The sequence below is a fragment of the Hemitrygon akajei genome, chromosome 17 (genome assembly GCF_048418815.1).
Source record: "Hemitrygon akajei chromosome 17, sHemAka1.3, whole genome shotgun sequence".
Lineage (NCBI taxonomy): Eukaryota > Metazoa > Chordata > Chondrichthyes > Myliobatiformes > Dasyatidae > Hemitrygon > Hemitrygon akajei.
Window position 1 is genome coordinate 89,062,637 of NC_133140.1, and position 24,773 is coordinate 89,087,409.

General features: G+C 41.9%; 1 protein-coding gene across 1 annotated transcript; it reads left to right on the top strand.

The window, feature by feature from the left end:
* The first annotated feature begins 1,837 nt into the window (after positions 1–1,837).
* LOC140740495 (uncharacterized) lies at positions 1,838–17,819 on the top strand. Its single transcript, XM_073069676.1, has 6 exons — positions 1,838–1,850; positions 7,641–7,792; positions 13,362–13,697; positions 14,542–14,819; positions 15,084–15,227; positions 17,235–17,819. The coding sequence occupies exons 1-6, from the start codon at positions 1,838–1,840 to the stop codon at positions 17,269–17,271; spliced, it is 960 nt and encodes a 319-aa protein (XP_072925777.1). The 3' UTR covers positions 17,272–17,819.
* Positions 17,820–24,773: the final 6,954 nt, after the last annotated feature.

Here is a 24,773-nt window from a genome sequence, read left to right on the forward strand (position 1 = left end):
CGAGGAGCTGTGCCTCCAATCGCCTTTATACCGGGGTCTGTGGAAGGAGCCACAGGACCAGTCAGCGGGGGGGGGGGGGGGGGGGGCGTGTCCAGACAAGTATATGTAGTTCACCACAGGCACTCAGTCTGTCTCTGTGGCTCAGAAGGGGACCGGGGGAAGAGATCTATAGTAGCGATAGGGGACCCATAGTTAGAGGAAAAGACACAAGTTTCTGTGGACGTGAAAGGGTCACCCAGATGGTGTGTTTCCTCTCAGGTGCCAGGATCAGTAATGTCTCAGATCAGGTCCACAGCATTCTAAAGGTGGAGGTTGAACAGCCAGAAGTCTTGGTACATATTGGCACCAATGACAGCGGTAGATAAGAGAGGAGGTCCTGAAGAGAGACATTAGGGAGCAAGGTAGAAGCTAATAAACAGGACTTGGCATGGTAATCTCTGAATTACTGCCTGTGCCACATGCTAGTGAAGGTAAGAATAGGATGATTTGGCAGATAAATGCGTGGTCGCAGAACTAGTGCAGGGGGGAGAGCTTCAGATTCCTGGATCATTTGGATCTCATCTTGCAAAGATACAACCTCTACAAAAGGGACAGGTTACACCTGAATCTGAAGGGGACTAATACCCTTGTGGGCAGATTTGCTGGTGCTGTTAGGGAGGGTATAAACTAACTTGGCAGGGGTTGGGAACCAGAGTGATGGGGCTGAAGGTGGAGCAATTGGTATACAAGCAGATGCAGTGTGTAGTGAGACTGTCAGGAAGGACAGGCAGATGACAGGGCAAAATTAGAATCAGTGAGGTAAGTTGCATTGTAACATGGGGCAAAATCAAAAAGGGTGACAAATACAGGACTGAAGGTGTTATATTTGAATGCACGCAGTATATGGAATAGGGTAGATGATCTTGAGGCGCAATGAGAGATCAGCAGGTATGACATTGTGGGCATCACTGAATCATGGCTGAAAGAAGAATACAGCTGGAAGCTTAACATCCAAGGATCCACATTGTATTGAAAGGATGGACAGGTAGGCAGAGGGGTTGTGGTGGCTCTGTTGGTAAAAATTGAAATCAAATCCTTAGAAAGAGCTGACATACAATCAGACGCTGTGGCATCCTTGTGGGTAGAGTAAAGAAACTGGAAGGATAGTAAGACCCTGATGGGACTTGTATACAGACTTCCAAACAGTAGCCAGGATGCGGGCTACAAATTACAATGGGAGATAGAAAATGCAGGACAAAAGGGCAATGTTACAAAAGTTGGTGGAGTTTTAATCTGCAGGTAGATTGGAAAAATCAGGTTGGTGCTGGATCCCAAGACAGAGAATTTGTAGTAAGCCTACAAGGTGGATTTTTAGAGCAGCTTGCAGTTGAGCCCACAAAGGGATCAAGTATTCTGGATCGGAGGGTTATGCAATGAACCAGTTTTGATTATGGAGCTTAAGGTAAAGGAACCCTTAGGGGTCGATGATCATAACATGATGAAATTCACCCTGTAATTTGAGAGGGAAAACTAAGGTCTGATTTATCAATATTATGGTGAAGGGAATTATAGAGACATGAGAGAGAAGCTGGCCAAAGTTAATTGGAAGGAAACACTAGCAGGGATGATAGCAGGACAGTGATGGCTGGAATTTCTGGGAGCAGTTCATAAAGCACAGAGTAGATACATCCCAAAGAAGAAGAATTCTAAAGGGAGGATGATGCAACTGTGGCTGACAAGAGAAGTCAAAGACACCATGAAAGCCAAAGAGAGGGTATTAAAAAAAAATGGTTAGAGGATTGGGAAGCTTTTAAAAATCAACAAAAGGCAACTAAAAATAGCTATACAGAGGTAAAAGATGGAATATGAAGGTAAGCTAGCCAATATTAAAGAGGATATATCTGAAGAAATATAGAGTAAAAGAGAGGCAAGAGTAGATATCAAACCACTGAAAAATAATGTAAATGGGGACAAGGAAAAAGCAGACAAACTTACTAAGTATTTTGCATCAGTCTTCACTATGGAATATACTTGCAGTATACCAGAAGTTAGAGCATGTCGGGGGGAAAAAGTGAGTGTAGTTGCTATTACGAAGGAGAAAGGTGCTTGGGAAGCTGAAAGGTCTGGAAGTAGATAAGTCACCTGGACCAGATGGACTGCACCCAAGAGAGATGGCTGAAAGGCTGTGGAGATATTGCAATGATCTTTCAACAATCACTGGTTTCTGGAATGGTTTTGGAGGACCATATAAGATGATGAGAGGCATTGATCCTGTGGATAGTTAGAGGCTTCTTCCCAGGGCTGAAATGGGGGAGGTGGGAGAGCGAGGTGGAGGAGGGACAGGGGGGAGGTGGAGGAGGGACAGGGGGGAGGTGGAGGGAGTGGGAGTAGGAGGAAGAGGAGAGAGTGGAAGGAGATGGAGGAGGGAGAATCCATCCTCCTCCTCCTGGCCCTCCCTCTTCCTCCTCCTGGCCCTCCCTCTTCCTCCTCCTGGCCCTCCCTCTTCCTCCTCCTTGCCCTCCCTCCTCTTCCTCACCCTCCCTCTTCCTTCTTCCACTCCCCCCTCCTGCCTCTTCCTCCTCCTTGCCCTCCCTCTTCCTCCTCCAACTCCCCCCTTTGAGTGTCCTATGGACTTGGAACTCAAAATCCCTCTGATCCTCCACACTGCCAAGAGTCTTACCATTAATGCTATATTCTGCCATCATATAGCATGTAATCATATAATCAGTTTTATTGTCACTGACATGTTGCACAATTATGAAATTTGTTGTTTTGCAGCAGCAATACATAAAATGCTGTACATTATAAAGTTATAAGCTATAAAATACAGTGCCTATAAAAAGTATTGACTGCCCTTGCAAGTTTCCATGTTTTATTGTTTTACAACATTGAATCACAGTAGATTTGATTTGACTTTATTGACACTGAGTAACAGAAAAGTCTCTTTCATGTCAAACTGAAAACAAATCTCTACAAAGTGATCTAAATTCATTACAAATATAAAACACAAAATAATTGATTGCATAATTACTCACCCCCTTCATGTCAGTATTTAGTAGATGCACCTTTGGCAGCAATTACAGCCTCGAGTCTGTGTGGACAGGTCTCGATCATCTTTGCACATCTGGACACAGAAATGTTTCCCCATTCTTCTTCACAAAACTGCTCAAGCTCTGTCAGATTGTGTGGCTCGTGAGTGAACAGCCCTTCTCAAGTCCAGCCACAAATTCTCAGTTCAATTGAGGTCTGTACTCTGTCTTGGCCAATCCAGGACATCAACTTTGTTGTTTTTAAGCCATTCCTATGCAGCTTTGGCTTTATGCTTGGGATTATTGTCTTGCTGGAAAACAAATCTTCTCCGAAGTAAAAAAAAAAGGGGAAAATCTGGAAATCAAACACACACAAGATGCTGGAGGGACTCAGCAGGCCAGGCAGATCAATGGAAAAAAGAGTGTAGTCGACATTTCAGGCTGACACCCTGCATCAGGACTTCTCCCAAGTCGCAGTTCTCTTGCGGACTGCATCAAGTTTTCCTCCAGGATTTCCCTGTATTTTGCTGCATTCATTTTACCGTCTACCTTCACAAGCCTTCCAGGGCCTGCTGCAGTGAAACATCCCCACAGCATGATGCAGCCACCACCATGCTTCACGGTAGGAGTGGTGTGTTTCTGATTATGTGCTTACACCAAACTTATTATTTAGTCTGATGGCCAAAAAGCTCAATTTTGGTTTCATCAGACCATAGAACCTACTTCTAGCTGACTTCAAAGTCCTCCCACCTGCCTTCTGACAAACTCCAGCCGAGATTCCATCTGAGTTTTTTCAACAGTGTTTTTCTCTTTGCCACTCTCCTATAAAGCTACGACTGGTGAAACACTCGGGCACAGTCTCACCCATCTCAGCTCACAATTCCTCCAGAGTTGTCATAGGTCTCTTGGTGGCCTCCTTCACGAGTCACCTTCTTACACAGTCACACAGTTTTTGAGGATGGCCTGCTCTGGGCAGATTTACAGCTGTGCCATATTCTTTCCATTTCTTAATGATTGACTTTACTCCTAGGGATATTCAGTGACTTGGAAATTTTCTTGTATCCATTTCCTGACTTGTGCTTTTCAATAACCTTTTTTTCCAGAGTTGCTTGGAGTGTTCTTTTGTCTTCATGGTGTAGTTTTAGCCAGGATACTGACTAACAATTGCACCTTCCAGACACAGGTATATTTTTATGACAATCAATTGAAACACCTTGACTGCACACAGGTCTACAAAAGCAGACCTCCATTTAACAAATTATGTGACTTCTAAAGCTAATTGGCTGCACCAGTGATGATCTGATGTATCACATTAAAGGGGGTGAATACCAATGCAATTAGTCATTTTGTGTTTGATATTTGTAATAAATTTAGAGAACTTTGTAGCAATCTGTTTTCACTTGAACATAAAAGAGTCTTTTTTCTGTTGATCAGTGTCAAAAAAGCCAAATTAAATCCACTGTGATTCAATGTTGTAAAACAATAAAACATGAAAACCCAAGTGTTGTGAATCCTTGTTATAGGCATTGGAGGTAGTCCAAAAAGGAAGGTAGTGTAATTAAGTTCATTGTCCATTCAGAAATCTGATGGTGGTGTGGAAGAAACGGTTCCCGAAACATTGAGTATGTGTCTTTCAACTCCTGTATCCTCTCCTTGATGGTAACAATGCCAAGAGGGCATATCCTGGGTGATGGGAGTCCTTCATGATGGATGCCACCTCTTGATGGCATTGCTTTTAGAAAATGTCCTGGATGTTGTGGAGGTCATTGCCCATGATGGAGCTGGCTGAGTTTACAACTTTCTGCCGCTCGTTCAAAACCTATGCAGTAGACATGTCCGTACCAGACAGTGATGTCATCAGTCAGAATGTCAAAGATGTTCCAAACTAGTGAAAGCAGTGATTCCCAATCAAAAATTCCTTTCTCAAAGATAAAAGTAAATTTACCACACTGTCCACAACACTGAATTTACCACACAATGCACAACACTGAATTTATCCCACCGTGCACGACACTGAATTTATCACACCATACACAACACTGAATTTATCCCACCGTACACCATACCGAATTTATCACACCATACACGACACTGAATTTACCACACAATGCACAACACTGAATTTACCACACAATGCACAACACTGAATTTATCCCACAGTACACGTCACTGAGTTTACCACACCATACACGATGCAGAGTTTATTATAACCTTTACAACTCTGAGATTTATTTCCTTGCAGACCACTCAGGAAATTAAAGAAATACAATAGAATCCATGAAAACCCAGACATGACCAAGACACACAGACATCTTATGTGCAAAAGAGAACAAATTACACAAATATTGAAAACGTAAATGAAGAATACACAAGAGTAGCTGCCCTTTGATTGTATCCCATGTTCACGTGCTCCTCAGCCATCTGCCTCTCTCGTTACTCCAAGCAGCACATTCCAGCTCCGCAGCACTCTGTGCATAAAAATTAAAAACCTCACACATTTGCTTTGTACTTGTTTCTCTCTCACCTTAAATGCATGCCCTCTAGTATTAGAGATATCAATCCCAGGAAAAAAGATTCTGGTTCCTCCGCCTACCAGTATTTGTCCTCACTCTCAATAATTTCTCCTTTGGCCTCTTCCATTTCTTCAAACAAAGAACTTGCATTGATCCCAGCAATGCCTCCCTGTTTCTTGGTTACATGGAACAGTCTATATTCCAAGTCTACACTGGTGATCATTCCACACTTTTCCTACACTACATCAATGACTGCATTGGGGCTGCTTCCTGCAGCCATGTAGACTTCATCCACTTTGTCTCCAACTTCCACTCTGCTTTCAAATTTACCTGGTCCATTCCATCACCTCCCTTTCCTTTCTCCATCTCACTGTCTCTATCTCCGGAGACAGCTAATCCGCTGATGGTCTATTCCACACCCATGGACTCTCACAGCTACCTAGACTACACCTAGTCCCACCCTATTTGTAAAAACACCATCCCCTTTTCTCAATTCCTCTGTTTCCACTGCATCTGCTCTCAGGATGAGGCTTTTCATTCTGGAATGAAGGAGATGTCCTCCATTTTCAAAGAAAGAGGCTTCTGTTCCTTCACATCAATGCTGTTCTCAATCACATCTCTTCCATTTCATGCACGTCTACTCTTACCCCCATCCCCCCCCCCACCATACCAGGGATAGGTTTCCTCTTGTGCTCACCTACCATCCCACCAGCCTCCACGTCCAGCACATAATTCTCCAAAACTTCCACCATCTCCAATGGGATCCCACCACCAAGCACACCTTACCCTCCCCCCAACTTCTTGCTTTCTGCAGGGATCACTCCCTACGCGACTCCCTTGTCCATTCGTCCCTCCCCACTGATCTCCCTCCTGGCATTTATCCTTGCAAGCGAAACAGGTGCTACACCTGCCTCTACACCTCCTCCCTCACTACCATCCAATGCCCTAAACAGTCCTTCCAGGTGAGGTGACACTTCACCTGTGTGTCTGTTGGGGTCATTTACTGTGTTTGGTACTCCCGGTGTTGCCTCCTGTACATTGGTGAGACCCGACATAGATTGGGAGACCGCTTCGCTGAGCATCTACGCTCCGTCCACCAGAACAAGTGGGATCTCCCAGTGGCCACCCATTTTAATTCTATTTCCCATTCCCATTCTGATATGTCCATCCATGGCCTCCTCCACTGTCATGATGAGGCCACACTTTGGTTGGAGGAACAACATCTTATATTCCATTTGGGTAACCTCCAACCTGATGGCATGAACATTGATTTCTCAAACTTCTGGTGATACCCCCCAACACCCCCATCCCCTTTTCCCTCTCCACCTTATCTCCTTGCCTGCCCATCGCCTCCCTCTGGTGCTCCTCCCCCTTTTTCTTTCTTCCATGGCCTTCTGTCTCTTTCACCAATCAACCTCCCAGCTCATTACTTCATCCCTCCCCCTTCAGGTTTCATCTGTCACCTGGTGTTTCTCTCTCCCCTCTCTCTACCTTTTAAATCTACTCATCAGCTTTTTCTCTCCAGTCTTGCTGAGGGGTTTCGGCCGGATTGTTGACTGTACTTTCTTTCCATTGATGCTTCCTGGTGAGTTCCTCCAGCATTTTGTGTGTGTTGCTTGGATTTCCAGCATCTGCAGATTTTCTCTTGTTTGAAAAGATACCAGCTATCTACTCTAACTATACCTCCCATTATTTTATAAACTATCAATTCTCCCCTCAGCCTCTGCTACTCTTGAGTAAACAGCAGCTCGTCCTGCCTCTCGTAGTACACATCCTCTAAATCAGATTAACTTCCTCTGCACCCTGTCCAGTCTTCCCATTCTTCCTATAAAGAGGCCACCTGAATATAAAGCAACTCTCTGTGGCTCAACTAGTTTTTTAAGCTGTAACAACCTCCCAACTCTTGAATTCTGTGCCTCAATTAATGAAAGCAAACTTGTCATTTGCTTTCTTTACCACCCTGTGTGACTTTCTATCAGCCTGTGAGACCACATTTCAGGACCCAGGTACCTGAATCCTAAGTTTCATCAATCCATCAGTGGTGTAAAAGGATTCTGTCATTAACTCTCCCTTAGTGCCTATATCTACAACTGATATATCCTGCTGTATCCTCTGGCAGTCTTCCATGTTGCCCAAAACACCACCAACTTTGGTGCCATAAGTTTCATCATGGGCACAACCCTCCCATCACGAAGGACGTATTTAAGAGAGGGTGCCTCAGGAAGGCAATATGCATCGCTGACGACCCTCATCAGCATCGTCAGGCAGGAGGTAAAGGAGACTGAAGACACACATTTAATGGCCAGAAGCAGCTTCTTCTGCTCCACCATCAGACTTCTGAACAGCCCATGAACACTACCTCATTACTCCATTCCCTTTCTCTGCATTATTTATTTATTTTGTCATTTATGGTAATTTTGTCTTTGCACTAAAACGATCTAGAAAAACAGCGAATTTTACTTCATCTAGGTCAATGATAAAAATCCACCTTTTTTTTAAGAATTACTTTTTTTTTAAGATTACTTTCTCCGTATCTTTTGGAAATGTTTCATGAATCCTTTGAGAAGGGTAATTTACCACCTTTTTATGAAGCATCTATTTCCTTAATTCTTAAAAAAGATAAAGACCCTGTTGAATGTTCATCATATAGACCTATATCGCTATTAAATGTGGTTACAAAAATTATTTCTAAAATAATGGCTAACTGCTTGGAAAATATTTTAATTAAAATGATCTCTATGGACCAAATGGGCTTTATTAAAGGCCGTTATTCTTTCTCTAATGTTCAGAGATTGATGAACATTATTTATTCACCATTATCTCTCGATGCAGAAAAGGCAGATAGATTGATGCAGATAGAGTTGAGTGGCCATACTTGTTCAAAGTAATAGAAAAATTTGGTTTTGGTAATAATTTTAATAGATGGATTCAAATGATCTATAAGAACCCTATTGCCACAGTCATTACTAGCAATTATAGGTCTTTTCACTTTCTTGTGGTACTAGACAGGGATTTCCATTAAGCCCTTTATCATTTAATCTTGTATTGGAGCCTTTAGCTATAACATTATGGAGGGCCAAAAACGTTCATGATATTTCTATAAATGGAACCATACATAAGATTTCTCTTTATGCAGATGATCTTTTGATTTTTATTTCGAATCTTGAGGAATCAATTCCTAATCTTTTGGAAACACTTAAAGATTTTGGAAAAAATTCAGGATATGAACTTAATTTGAATAAAAGTGAATGGTTTCCATTAAATGCTCCTGTTAGTACATATAATGATATTCCTTTTAGAATTGTTAATACATTTAGATATTTAGGTATTATAATTACTAAAAAATATAAAGATCTTTATAAAGCTAATATAGTTCCTCTAGTAGACTCCATGAAATTACTATTTTCTAGATGGAATCCACTTACTCTTTCTTTAATGGGTCGCATCCATGCTGTGAAAATGATGATTTTACCTAGATTTTTATACATTTTCCAAAATATACCTTTTTTTTAACTAAAAAAATATTTTGATCAAATTGACTCTCTTATTTCTTCCTTTATTTGGAACGATAAGAGACCAAGAATTAACAAGTACCATTTACAAAAACCCCAAAAAGATGGTGGACTTACACTTCCTAATTTAAGACTGTATTATTGGGCTGTAAATATTAGACAATTATGTTTTTGGTTATACTGGCTCGATAAGAGCCAGAAACCACTTTGGGTTGATTTGGAATTAAAAGCTGTTAAACAATTTCATTTAACTTCAATATTAGGAGCTCCATTACCTTTACAGCTCTCTAAAATTCCAAATTTAAATTTTTAGCCAGTTATTAAACAATCTTTATGGATTTGGATTCAGTTTTGTAATTTTTAAAATTTTAAACAATTTAAGTTGTCTAGTTTTTATATCGAAACTTTTCATTTACACCTTCAATAACTGACCCCATTTTTCTCCTATGGAAAAATAAAGGGATCCGTTTTTTTTTACAGATTTATTTTATAATATTTTATAATGATGACTTTTGAAGAGTTAATTAAATACTCTCTTGCTCATACACATTTTTGCAATATTTTCAGGTTAGACATTTTTTACAACAATATTTACCTGTTTTCATACTTACAAGAATCTGATTTGTTGGATACCATTTTGAAATTGAATCCCTTAGTGAAAGGTTCCATTAGCAGAATTTATAATTTACTCTTGTTACAAAAAGAGAACCTATCACTAAAGATTAAACAAGATTGGGAGAGAGAACTTAATATGACCTTTGTGAATGAAGATTGGGTTCGAATTTTGAAAAATGTAAATTCTTCTATATGTGCCAATCACTGTTTAATTCAATTTAAAATTGTCCATCGTTATTATTTAACAAAGGAGAGGCTATCTAAAATATTTCCTAGTGTAGATAATTATTGTGATAGATGTAAAACTGAAGTAGCTACTTTGTCACATATGTTCTGGTCATGTTCTTCATTAAAACTGTTTTGGAAATCTTTATTTTCTACAATCTCTAAAGCTTTGAAAATTAATTTACAACCTAACAGACTAACTGTTCTATTTGGAATAGTTCCGCATCATATTCAGGGTATTTCATCTTCAAATCAACATGTAATTGCATTTGTTACATTGTTGGCAAGAAGGGCTATTTTATTAAAATGGAAAGATATCTCTTCCCCTACATTAATTGAATGGTTTTCTCAAGTAATGTTATGTCTCAGCTTGGAAAAAAATTAGAAGTAGAACTTTTGAACCTTGATTTGATTTTGAGAGAAGATGGGGTTCTTTTGCCAAATATTACCATTTAATTTGAATTATTCTATATGGTTTCCTTCCAATTTTATTATCTTTTTTTTTAAGATGTGAATTGGTGGTTGATGAATTTTTTTCTTTATATTTAGATGATGGCTAAACGTATTGCTTCCGGGGGCTGATTCCTAATGGGGTTTTTTTGTAATTAATGGGTTTTTTCCCCTCCTTTTTTATATATATAATTTTTTTTCATTTTTCTATGTTATGATTAGTTTTTTTCTTCAGCTCTATTAATTGTATACATATTAGTTTGTTGATATTTTGTATTATTCTATAGTTGTAGAAGATTATGTATTAATAAAAAGATTCTAAAAAAAAATGAAAGTCCACCTTGCCACATGTGTGTATTTTGAATTCTGGTTAATTGACTCACATCGGGACCAATACATTTTGGTCCAGTTAAACAGCTGCCCCAATTAGCTGTAGATTCATGGAATTGGTTAAAAAGGTATAAAAAGAACAAACTGAGAAACAAATTGTGTACTTAAAGGAAATACAAAACAAATTGGAACACTATAAAACTCTACACTGCTGCATTCTTTTGATTGACTGTAAATGAATAATATCAGCAGACTCCTACTGTAGATAAAGGGCTGCCTTCATACAATGCTTTCAACAATTGCATCCTCCAAATCTTCATTTTCATTGTTACATTCAAGATGATTGTTGATACCTCCAAATTCTTTATAATTCCTAACTTGCTGAAATTGTAAAAACATTTCATTTTCACTCCCAGCCATTTGTGGCATTTCCAAGTCTGAATGCTTGAAACCGCAGAGAGCAAAACAGTTCAGAATTACCTTACTGCTTACTTCTCAACAACTGTCAGTGACAAAGTCACTACACTTTGAATACACACACACAAGTGGTGCTGTTTAAAAACTGTTCACTCTAAGCACAGTGGTAGTATCTAATGGCCATGCAAGTGCACACGATTGATGCTGGTTAGAAACTGTTCGGCAACAGTCTCCTGCACCAAACAAGTGGCATAGTGTCCTAAATAAACGAAGGGAATCCTGACTATTTTCTCAATTAGTCTTTGTTCTTTAAGAGTTCTCCCAAATAAGTGGCTACCGTGATTAACCAATGACCTAGTTAACTGATGGCCCAATTACACACACACACACACACACACACACACACACACACACACACACACACACACGATTGTGGTTGTGTGTGTGTGTGTGTGTGTGTGTGTGAGAGAGAGAGAGAGAGTGTGATAGGTATGGCAAACCACGATAGTTCAGTTTATTATCATTTGTACAAGTATATGTACGTACACTTGCAACTAAAAGTTTCACATAAAATCAAATAAGCAACATTCACTAGAAAAATAAATTACACTAGACAGCAAATCTTTTCAAAACGGTTGCTTCCTCAAAATTTTTTGTTTGTTCTGTACCACATGTAGCTGAGCACAAATATAATTTCAGACTACTTGTATTACATAGGAATTTGGAGAAACAAGAAATTACCTTTTGTTGAATATAATGCATTTAATTGCATAAGTGTTGATGCTTTACCATAATTCAACTAAGTTAAAAGTGTTAGAATTTCATTTGCACTCAGTGTCTGAGGCTTCTCACTTATGTGTCCAACAACAATCAGCCAGCGTTGATGGATTCCAGTTGCCCTGATACCATTTCTCCACGACCAAAATGTCCTGGTGAAACCTTTCACCATGCTTGTCACTGACAACACTAAGACTTGCGGGGAAGAAGTCTAAATGGAAATGCAGAAAATGAATCTTTAGTGACATGTTGCACTTCATGGATTTGTATATTGAAGGGTGGACATTGCCGATTGGAGTTGAAGGGTGGACATTGCCGATTGGAGTTGAAGGGTGGACATTGCCAATTGGTGTTGATGGGTGGACATTGTCTTTGTGTGGCAGCACAGCTTTCAGGCTTAACACTGAAGATTCAATAAAAGATGCCATTGTTGTGGGTCGTCCTGGCAAACCAAAGCTCACCCAGGCATCTCTGAACAAGATAGAAAACTATTCAGCTTACATTGAGGGCCACATTTTAATTGACTTGAATTATGAATTTAAATAATATAGGTGATTGTTTAAAAGAAAGTGCATGATAGGGAAATTTCATTGTGATTGTTATGATCAGCAGCCCAAAATCAATAAGATACACTCAAAAGTACTCAGGATGCTGAAACTTCGTTGGCCAGTGTTCTACCTGATTTATACAAGAATTAACACAATTAGATTTTTAAAAATCCAATTTAGTGCAAAGTGGCCATAGTGTTTCTGAACCTAGTGATTAGGATTGTGCTGGCTGGTTCAAGAACTGAACGATTAAAGATTTGTAATATTGTCACCATTGACAGTCAAAACAATTCTCTCCCCCTAAAGATGCTGCTTAACCTGCTGCATGACTTCAGCTTCCACTGTCTGGAGTCTCTTCTGTCTGTATTTGACAGGTTGTTTATTGGGAATGTTTGTTCTCCCCTTGAGCACAGACTAAACATACTAGATGTATATACAGCATATTGAAAAATAGTTGCTGAAATGTAAAGACAAATTCCTAGGGTCTTGACATATCCCTGGGTCCTGATGGACTTCACCTCAGAATGTCAAAAAGAATGGACTGGTCAGATAGTCTCCTTCATCTTCTTACCTCTTCCACTAACCCCCCCCCCCCCACCTGCTCTCACCCACCACCCATCACCTTCCCCTCCCCTCCACCCCCCAGAGCCCCCCTCACCTTCCCTCCACCCCCAGACCCCCTCACCTTCCCTCCACACCCTAGACCCCCCCCCCACCTGCTCTCACCCACCACCTTGTACTCCTTCCCCTCCCCTCCACCCCCTTATTCTGGATTCTTCCCCTTTCCTTTTCGCTCCTGATGAAGGGTCTCGGCTGTTTCTTCCCCTTCCTAGATGCTGCCTGATCTGCGGAGTCCCTCCAGTATTTTGTGTGTTGCTGTGGGTTTCCGGCATCTGCAGATTTTCTCGTGTTTGTGATACTGCAGATAGTCAGACTAACTCAGGCTGAGATGTTTTACCACGGCAGTATTACGGCTGTCCCGCCCAGTTCAAGTGCCCTGTGTTCGCCCGGGACACCCTGCTGCTATACGGCTGTTGTCACTGGGTAGGACGGCGGCTCCCCGCTCCCCGCCCTCCCCTCCCTCGGGAACGGACCTGTGACGGGTCAGGAATCCCTCGCTCTCTCCTCAGTTCTGGGTTTTTCGGGCGGTCCAACAACGCGGAAGCAGCGAGGATTTTTCTCCTCGGGATTTCCAGGCTCTCCGGCTATAAAACGCGATGCGCGGCGAAGCTGGGGAGATCGGATCGGCGGATGCAGCGAGGAGAGCGGCTCGGAAACCAGGGGGCGATGTGGGCCGTGCAGGTGAGAGAGGTCCCCGGGGTCCGCAAGCCGGAAGAGGCGGCACTCAGCCAGAGTACGAGGGTGCAGGGGGAGGAGAGAGGGAAGAAGGACGGAGAGGGTAGAGGGGTGCAGGGGAGGGGGAAAGAGGAGTGGAGGTGTGAAAGTAAGGGGATAAGAGATAGTGGAAATCGGGGGTACAGAGGAGAAAGGAGGGAATGGAAAGGGAGCAGGGATGGAGGTGGAAGAGAAACGGAGGATGGAGGGGAGAGGATGAAGAGCGAGCTGGAATGAAAGAGTGTCAGGGCGTCGGGGAAGCAGAGTATGCAGGTGTGAAGGAACAGGGATGGAGGGTGGATGGAAATGGGAAAAGGGATTAAGGAGTGGAGGAGACGGGGAGATGAGGTGCAGGGTGATGGCGAGGAACGAGGCAAGGTAAACAGCCGGAGAGAGTGAACGGGGATGGAGAGTGGAGAGCTGAGGGAGAGAGGGTGGATGGAGGGGAGAATGAGAGTCAGGGTGGGGAAGGGGTAGGAGAGATGGGGAGTGGGAGAGGGAGGGATATATATTGCGGGATGAGCATTGGCCGAGTTCAAGGGCAGCAGGACACGAATTCCCGAGTTCGGGGGGCAGCTGGATGGGGATTGGCCGATGTTCAGGGACGGCAGGGTGCGGATTGCCGGAGTTCAGGGGCAGTAGGATGAGCAGTGGCCGAGTTTAAGGGCAGCAGGAAGCTGATTGCCGGAGCTCGGGGACAGCGCAATGCGGATTGCGGCAGGTGAGGGGCAATTGAACGGGGATTGCTTGAGGTCAGGTCATCGCTGCAGCCTCCTCATGCCTCCTGTTCCCCTCCCTCCGCCTTCCCCAGCTTCTCATGATCGTATCCATGTGGGTGAGTCTCGGACAGACGGGCCGGCCGAGACGAGAGGGTCGCAATCAGTGTTTCGCCGCTGAGGAGCTGGATATCCCGGGCAATGTGTTGCAGAAACTGCTGCGCAGGGCCAACGCGGGACACTTGCTCTCTGTCAACCTCGTGGAACAGCTGGAGCGGCAGCAGATGCGGCAGGGACATTGCCCCAAGATGGGGCACCAGTCAATTCACAACCCCAAAATCAGACACCGTTCCATCTCCCCCTGGGAGTACAGGTACGGGCTCTGAGGGTCACCGTGGGTGCGGACATGGGGACTGGTGTTGGGGGGAACCGACTGGGATAGGGGTTGGGCACTGGGCAAGAGTCAGTGGTGGGGGTGAAGGAGGATCGGACGGTGTGAGAGATGAAGGGGGGGGGGTGCGATCGGCTGTAATTGGCGCTGCGTATTGGATACGGGTTGGGACGGTTGCGGCTCCGATGGGCTGTGTCACGGGAGCTCTCGGCCCCCTCATTGATATCCGCCCGTTTTCAATTCCAGAATTGACTACGACGAGAACCGCTACCCCTCGAAGCTGGCCTTCGCTCGCTGCCTATGTGACGGCTGCATCGACGCCGAGAGCGGCGAGGAAACGCTGGCTCTGAACTCGGTGCTGCTCAAACAGAGCATGTTGGTTCTGCAGAGGCAAGCGTGCGCGGGGCGAGACGATCGCTACAGCTTTGAGCTGAAGTACATTCAAGTACCGGTGGGCTGCACCTGCGTCCTGCCCCGGAGCCACTAGCCCCGTCCGGCGGCTTACTCGGCCGGCTTCTTCAGGGGCCTGACACCGCCGGCCGGCCGCAGTTTAGCGCAGGTCTTCTGCTCGACAGGTCCCGGGTCCACCGCGCAGAGCAACCACCTCCCGAGTCAGTCCCCGGCCGCTCGACCCACCGTGGCTGTGCTGTACACCAAGCCTTATCCGGGATGTTGGCTGGATTGTGTGCCCTGGGGTGGGGCGAGTTTGTACAGGGGGAGTGGCGTGGCGTGGCTGCGGTTGTTCTGCATGACGGGACCGTCCTGTGCTGAATACCTGTGTATTGGCATCCTGTAGTCATTGTGTGACTGCGCGTTATTTCACGTGTTTATTGCCGAGTTTTATTCGCGTTAACTTACTCCACCTTCTCTCTGTAACCGAGCAAAATGTTTGTGTCCCAACGGACAATTTATATTTATGATCATAGTACCGTCACACAGACCCTCGGCCCGTCGAGGCGCTGCTGTCGTCTCGTTTGATTCGCGTCCTGTTCTGCACGAGGTGCGGCCACGGCCCGAGGACTTTCTGTGTCTGTCTGTGACTTTATTCCCGTTGTTATACTTTACATTAAAGTATTGAGCCGAGACTAGTCTCGGGGCTTAATCCGTGAGGGTGGCGGTATTACTGACTGTGACCAATATCAGATATTGGGATATTCCATCCATGGCCCTGGAATTCAGGGTGTTTCCAGACAGGGATGTAGCCGGTGCTGCAGAATTGTGGCCGTTCTGTCTCCCTGTTACACGTTCCCGGCGAGGAGGAGGTCGGACCTTGCTTTAGAGCGGGAGAACCCTACCCATCGCCACAACCCCTGGTGCCTCTCACCCCTTAGCAGGGACATGGAGAGGGGCAGGAGTAACAGGGTGAATCGCGGCTTGGGGATATCCAATACCAAACAGGGAACATCGCAGCCCTGGGGTCCAACTCCAGACCAGCGAATTACTTTGTGTGTGTGTGTGTGGGGGGGAGGAGATTCCTGCCTCCCTAACGCGTTTTTATATATTTAACGAGATAATTAAGATTTATTTATATAAATTATATATTCAGATTCTATTTATAGATATATAAAGGTCGCCTAACAGGATTTTAATAAAAATATTGACAAGGTCCCGCATAATTGACTGATCAGAAAGGTTGAATCGCACGGAGTCCGAGGCGAGCTGACAAACTGTGTCCTGAATTTCTCGGTGATCGGAGGCAGAAAGTTGTGTTAAAGGTTCTTCGAACTTCACTAAGCACTGGGTAGACCGCAGACGGGCACCACACCACAGGGACGATGTAGTTCCGTCGGGGAGGGTGCAGAAGACATGCTGGAGGACGTTCATAATATGGAGAGATTGAACAGGCTGGACTTGTTTACCCTGGAGTTAAGGAGGCTGAGTAGGGTGTGTTTAAGCGAAGGGGCACAGTTAAGGTAAATCGTCAGCATCCTTTTCCCGTGGTGGGCGCAAAAAACCAGCTTTTATGTGGGTTTACCAGTGACACTTGTGAAATTTGTTGTTTTGGGGCAATTGTACATTGCAGTATATAATAATAAAAGCTATAAATGACAATATATTTAAAATCCATTAAGTAAGTCCTGCAAAAAGAGAGAAAGATAGTGAGGTAATATCAATGTGTTCATTGTCCACTCAGACTCTGGTGGTGGAAGGGAGAAGCTGTTCCTGAAACGTTAAATGTGGGTCTTCAGGCTCCTGTACCTCTTGGCTGATGGTAGGAATGAGGAATGGGCGTGTCCTGGGACATCTTTAAGGATCCATAGACATCCTTAATGATGGATGCCGTTTTGTTTTGAGCGATCGCCTTTTGAAGGTGTCCTCGATTCTGGGGAGGCTGGTGCCCATGATGGAGCTGACTGAGTTTACAACTTTCTGCATGTTGTTTCTGATCCTCTGCAGTGTCCTCTCCATACCAGACAGTGATGCAACCAGTTAGAACGCTCTCCACGGTTCACCTGCAACTTAAGATGAGAGCGCGGGGGTTTCGACGGATTTGGGTGACACGAGGGGGCGCTTGATATCAGGAACTCACTGCCAGAGAAAGTGTTGGACTCTGATACAGTCACTGCCTTAAAGAAGCTTTTGGACAGCCGGGTAACCAGGCCTGGCATTATGGCTAGCTGTGCCATAAGCACAGCTAGCATGGATATTTTGGGCCGAAGCCTCCCATTTTGTACTGTACGACTGCGACTGTAATGTAGAACAACGTGCGTGACTTTAGTTCAGTTACAGGCGAATGTGAACGGAATTCTTCCCGAGAGGACGAAAAGCAACTAACTGCAGATGCTGAAGTTCTGAAATAAACCAGGAAGTGCTGGAAATTCTCAGCGGGTCGGCTAGCCGGCTCAGGCCTCTGCAGAAATATTCAGCGGAATATTTCTTTCTCGTGCACTGACGCAATATGTTTGCTCAGATTCTGAATGTAATTTGTTATAACTTTCTGCCTTTTTGTTACATGAAAATAAAGTTGAGGTCTAATTTTAATCTCCTGATCTTGTGTTGGCTGCACCTACAGAAACGTAGAACAGTACAGCACATTGCGCACACGTTCATGTGCCTTACCAAACGGCTCTTAAAGTCCCTAACGTTCCGACTCTACCATCACCCCAGACAACACATTCCAGGCACCCGTGTGTAAAAAAAATGCCCCTCACATCTCCTTTGAAATTACCCCCTCTCACCTTAACTATTAGGTAGTTCAGCTCTGGGGGATAAAAGATACTGACTGTCCAGTCATGCCAACATAGAAACATACCGGGGTGATTGATAAGTTCGTGGCCTAAGGTAAGAGGAGTCAATTTTAGAAAACCTAGCACATTTATTTTTCTACATAGTCCCCTCCTACATTTACATACATAGTCCTGATGTCGTGGAGCATACGGATCTTGGACCTGGACCTGCAGAAAGTGTCCTCAGATGGGTGATTGATACGTTCGTGGCCTAAGGTAGAAGGAGATGAGTTATACAGCTCCCGTTACATGCACATGCAGGACAATTCTTCGAGTGATTATGCAGAAAGTTTGAAGTTAATAACTCATCTCCTTCTACCTCAGGCCAAGAACTTATCAATCACCCCGATCAGTTATTAACTGATATTATTAACTTCAAACTTTCTGCATAATCACTCAAAGAGTTGAACTTCAGGCCTAATCAAGTCCAGAAGATTAATTGTTTACTACTGTACCATAAACTATGCTTCCTTAGTTTGATCGATTCTTTGTCATTGGAATTTTGTAGTCTAACGGTTTTGTACGTTTTTCTTTTGAACAATTCTCTCCTCTATTCTCGTATACTCTCATAATTAGTTTCTGTTCTTATCGTATTTTTTCAACATGTTGAGTTAATTTTTTTTTCAACCTGATATTTTCAACTTTTTTTTAAGCTCTTTTGAATATTATTTAGTCTGTCCACTCCAGAAGTTTAACCGTTTATTTCTGCTTCATATAACCTTGGTCCCTCTGTTTGGCTGATCAATTCCATATAACCATATGATAATTACAGCACAGAAACAGGTAATCTCGGCCCTTCTAGTCTGTGCTGAATGCTTTCTCTCACCTAGTCCCACTGACACGTACTCAGCCCATAACCCTCCATTCCTTTCCTGTGTATATGCCTATCCAATTTTACTTTAAATGACGATATCAAACCTGACGCTACCACTTCTACTGGAAGCTCATTTCACACAGCTACCACTCTCTGAGTAAAAAAGTTCCCCCTCGTGTTACCCCTAAACTTTTGTCCCCTAACTCTCAACTCATGTCCTCTTGTTTGAATCTCCCCTACTCTCAATGGTAAAAGCCTATCCACGTCAACCCTATCTATCCCCTTCATTATTTTAAAGGCCTCTGTCAAGTCCCCCCTCAACCTTCTACGCTCCAAAGAATAAAGACCTAACTTGTTCTACCTTTCCCTGTAACTTAGGTGCTGAAACCCAGGTAACATTCTGGTAAATCTTCTCTGTACTCTCTCTACTTTGTTGACATCGTTCCTATAATTTGGTGAACAGAACTGTACACAGTACTCCAAATTCAGCCTTACCAATGCCTTGTACAATTTTAGCATTACATCCCAACTCCTATACTCAATTCTCTGATTTATAAAGGCCAACATACCAAAAGCTTTCTTCACCACCCTAGCCACATGAGATTCCACCTTCAGGGAACTATGCACCATTATTCCTAGATCACTCCATTCTACTGCATTCTTCAATGCCCTACCATTTACCATGTATGTCCTATTTTGATTATTCCTACCAAAATGTGTCACCTCACACTTATCAGCATTAAACTCCATCTGCCATCATTCACCCCACTCTTCTAACTGGTCTAAATCTCTCTGCAAGCTTTGAAAACCTATTTCATTATCCACAATGCCACCTACCTTAGTATCATCTGCATACTTATTAATCTAATTTACCACTCCATCATCCAGATCATTAATGTATATGACAAAGAACACTGGACCCAGTACAGATCCCTGAGGCACACCACTAGTCACCGGCCTCCAACCTGACAAACAGTTATCCATCACTACTCTCTGGCATCTCCCATCCAGCCATTGTTGAATCCATTTTACTACCTTAATATTAATACCTAATGATTGAACCTTCCTAACTAACCTTCTGTGTGGAACCTTGTCAAAGGGCTTACTGAAGTCCATATAGACAACATCCACTCCTATACCCTCGTCAACTTTCCTAGTAACCTCTTCAAAAAATGCAATAAGATTTGTCAAACATGACCTTCCACACACAAATCCATGTTGACTGTTTCTAATCAGACCCTGTCTATCCAGATAATTATATATACCATCTTGAAGAATACTTTCCATTAATTTACCCACCACTGACGTCAGACTGACAGGCCGATAATTGCTAGGTTTACTCTGAGAACCTTTTTTAAACAATGGAACCACATGAGCAATATGCCAATCCTCCGGCACCATCCCCGTTTCTAATGACATTTGAAATATTTCTATCAGAGCCCCTGCTATTTTCACACTAACTTCCCTCAAGGTCCTAGGGAACATCCTGTCAGGATCCGGAGAGTTATCCACTTTTATATTCCTTAAATGTGCCAGTACTTCCTCCTCTTTAATTGTCATAGTTTCCATGACTTCCCTACTTGTTTCCCTTACCTTACACAATTCAATATCCTTCTCCCTAGTGAATACCAAAGAAAAGAAATTGTTCAAAATCTCCCCCATCTCTTTTGGCTCCACACATAGCTGTCCACTCTGATTCTCTGAGGGACCAATTTTATCCCTCACTATCCTTTTGCTATTAATATAACTGTAGAAACCCTTCAGATTTATTTTCACCTTACTTGCCAAAGCAACCTCAAAATTTCTTTTAGCTTTTCTAATTTCTTTCTTAAGATTCTTCTTACATTCTTTATTTATATTCCTCGAGCACCTCATTTACTCCATGCTGCCTACATTTATTGTAGATATCTCTCTTTTTCCTAACCAATTTTCCAATATCCCTTGAAAACCATGGCTCTCTCAAACTCTTAACCTTTCCTTTCAACTTAACAGGAACATAAAGATTCTGTACCCTCAAAATTTCACCTTTAAATGATCTCCATTTCCCTATTACATCCTTCCCATAAAATAAATTGTCCCAATCCATTCCTTCTAAATCCTTTCGCATCTCCTCAAAGTTAGCCTTTCTCCAATCAAAAATCTCAACCCTGGGTCCCGTCCTATCCTTCTCCATAATTATATTGAAACTAATGGCATTGTGATCACTGGACCCGAAGTGCTCCCCTACACATACCTCCGTCACCTGACCTATTTCATTCCCTAACAGAAGATCCAACACTGCCCCTTCTCTAGTTGGTACCTTTATGTATTGCTGCAAAAAACTATCCTGCACACATTTTACAAACTCCAAACCATCCATCCCTTTTACAGTATGGGCTTCCCAGTCTATGTGTGGAAAATTAAAATCTCCCACAATCACAACCCTGTGCTTACTACAAATATCTGCTATCTCCTTGTAAATTTGCTCCTCCAATTTTCGCTCCCCATTATGTGGTCTATAATACACCCCTATAAGTGTTACTACACCTTTCCCATTCCTCAATTCCACCCAAATAGCCTCCCTAGATGAGCCCTCTAATCTATCCTGCCAGAGCACTGCTATAATATTTTCTCTGACAAGCAACGTAACACCTCCCCCACCTGTCCCTCCAATTCTATCACACCTGAAGCAACAAAGTCCAGGAATATTCAGTTGCCAATCACACCCCTCCTGCAACCATGTTTCACTAATGGCTACAACATCATATTTCCAGGTATCAATCCATGCTCTAAGCTCACCCACCTTTCTTACAATGCTCCTAGCATTAAAATAGATGCATTTAAGAAATTCTCCACCTCTTCCTCTCTGTTTATCCCTAACAGTACAAATTCATTGCAATATTGCATTTTATTTGTTTATTACTGTTTTTTGAACAAATCTTTTTTCTTTTGATATATTTTCATAAATAATCCTTTTTCTTCTCGTATTTTTATTTTTTCTGTTTAGAAAATTGATAGACTTAACTTCAGTAAATTTTTTTCTTAGAAATGTTTCTTTGCAAACACTTAGTTTTGGATTTTTTAAGTTCTTTTGAAGGTTATGTAGTCTAGGTTGGAACTCATTCTGCACTGATCTTTTCTTCTCTTGGAGCTTTGCCAGTATGATGTTGGGGACTGGGCTGTTTTTTCTCTTTTTCCTTTTTATCAGCTGTTTGGTTATCCTCGCCTCATCTATTGCATGTTTAAGTATTTTTGAATTTTAAAGTTTGGATTCTTTGTATATTCCAGTGGTTTATATGTTTAACCTCTATTTTAAACATATTTAAATGGTACACAATATTATTTTTCTTAGTTTAAATGTGAAAGGTTTAAACCACCCTGTGAAATGCAATAAGGTTTTTACCTACATTAAGAAATTGAAAGCCTCAAGTATTTTTTTTACAAGAAACACGTGTTCACAGATCTGACTGTGGATTTTTGTTCAAACGTTGCAGTGGTCTAACTTTTTATTCTTCCTTTCAAGCCAAGGCCAGAGGTACTTTGATTTTGATTGACAATTCAACATGATGTAATGTCTGACCCCAATAGGTGGTTCGTTATAGTCTCAGGGAAATTAGATAACAAACTAAGGGTTTTGCCAATCTCTATGCTCTGAATATTGATGATCCCGGCATTTTTGAATGTATTTTTTCTTTTTTACCAGACTTAAATTTGTACTCTTTACTCTTGGGAGGTGATTTTAGTTGCTGCCTTGACCCTGTTTAAGACTGTTCATCTTCAAAACGATTGAATATTAGTAGATCTGCCTCCTATATCCAATCTTTTCTAATGAAATGTGACATTATTGATATTTGGTGTTTTTTTACACCCAACAAGTAGAGAATATTCCTTTTTTTCTCATGTTCATCATACCTATTCCAGGATTGATTCTTTTTTTGTCGATACTCATTTGATACCATATTATGTTTGATCCTGTGAATATAAAGAAATTGCTGTTTCAGATCATGCACCCATCTTTTTATCTTTAAATCTTCCTGATATTTCTCAATCAAACAGTTTTTGGCATTTTAATCCAATTTTACTATAGGAGAAGGGTTTTAAAAATGTTTTAGAGAGTCAAGTTACTTTTTTCTTTGAAGAGAATACGCTAGATGGCACTTCTAGCCTTACTATTTGGGATGCTTGCAAGGCTTATATTAAAGGCCAATTATTTCCTATACAACAAGTATTAAGAAAAAAGCTAATAAGGAGCGAACTGATTTAGCCAATCAGCTGAAACATTTAGATCAAAAATATACTTCTGATCTGGATCCCGTATTATATAAAAGACGTGTTTAAGTTAAAACTAAATATGATCTGCTCTTAACTCACCCTATTGAAACTCAACTTTTAAAAGATAAAAGTCATTTTTATGTTCATGGTGATAAAACTGGCAAACGTTTAGCTAATCAACTTAAAACTTTAATAGTTAAATGTCAAATTAAGGAAATCTCCAAAGCAAGTAGTGATATAACTTCTGATCAATTAGAAATAAACAATACTTTTTGAGAAGTTTTACTCTAAACTGTGTAGCTCCGATTCCACTAAAGCCAATTTTGCTAGCAATAATTTTCTAGATTGTTTAAATGTTCCCTCATTTTCTGAGGTTAATCAAAAATGGTTAGATCAACCTTTCTTCTAAGGAAATTACCTGGGTTGTCCATTCTCTGAATTCGGGGAAGGCTCCCAGTTCTGATGGATTTTCTGGAGAGTTTTATAAGACTTTTGCTCCTTTGCTTATTCCTCATTTACTTTCTGTCCTTTCTGACTCTTTTCAATTAGGCAGGTTACCACAATCTTTTTATGATGCCTTTATTTCACTTATTCTCAAAAATAATAAAGATCCAACTGATTGCTCTTCCTACAGACCTATTTCTTTACTTAATGTTGATGCTAAAATTTTATCTAAACTTTTGGCCCATAGGATGGAAAACATTCTGCCTTCTATTATCTCTGATGACCAGACCGGATTTATTAAAAATCGTTAGTCTCATTTTAACATTCGTCACTTACTGAATGTTATTTACTCTCCCTCTAAAGAAACTTCGGAATGTGTGATTTCTTTAGATGCTGAGCAACCTTTTGACCCGGTTGAATGGAATTATTTATTTAAAGTATTAGAAAAATTTAACTTTGGGTCCAATTTTATTCAATGGATTAAATTACTTTATTTATCTCTCACTGCGCAGGTTCTTACTAACTCTCAGAGTTCTAAACCATTTAGTCTCCAACATGGAACCAGACAAGGATGTCCTTTGAGCTCTTTGCTTTTTGATTTGGCTTTAGAGCCTTTAGCCATCGCGTTTCGTGAATCCGTTGACATCTTGGGGTATCACTCATAAGTTGTCGCTTTATGCTGATGACCTTTTGCTCTACGTCTCTAATGTGGAGTCCTCTCTACCCTCAGTACTTTCTTTACTTTCTGAATTTAGTCAGTTCTCAGGATATAAACTTAATCTTCATAAGGATAAACTTTTTCTTTTGAATAATTTAATATCATTCAACTCTGATCTTCCTTTTAAAATTGTGTTACGTACCCCGTAACTGGGTAACAGACCAGCAGAAAAGGACTGATATGTTGGAGTCTGGTGGTACTGTAACTAAAGGTGTTTATTAGTAAACTAAACAATACAGTATAAAAAAAAGCCAATATACATATAAAACAGGTTAGCAATAATAAACATAGAAGTGTAGGAATAATAATCAATAATAAGAAACAAACTCTATCAATGTCTAGGGGTAAATGAATTGTCATAGAAGAATATAAAGTTCAGTTCAGTTCAGGGTGAGGTAGTTGGTTCTTGTGTTGCAATGTTGGAGAGAGAGAGCGAGCGAGAGTTGAGCAGCTGCAGCCAGCAAACCTTCCGTCGTCTTCTT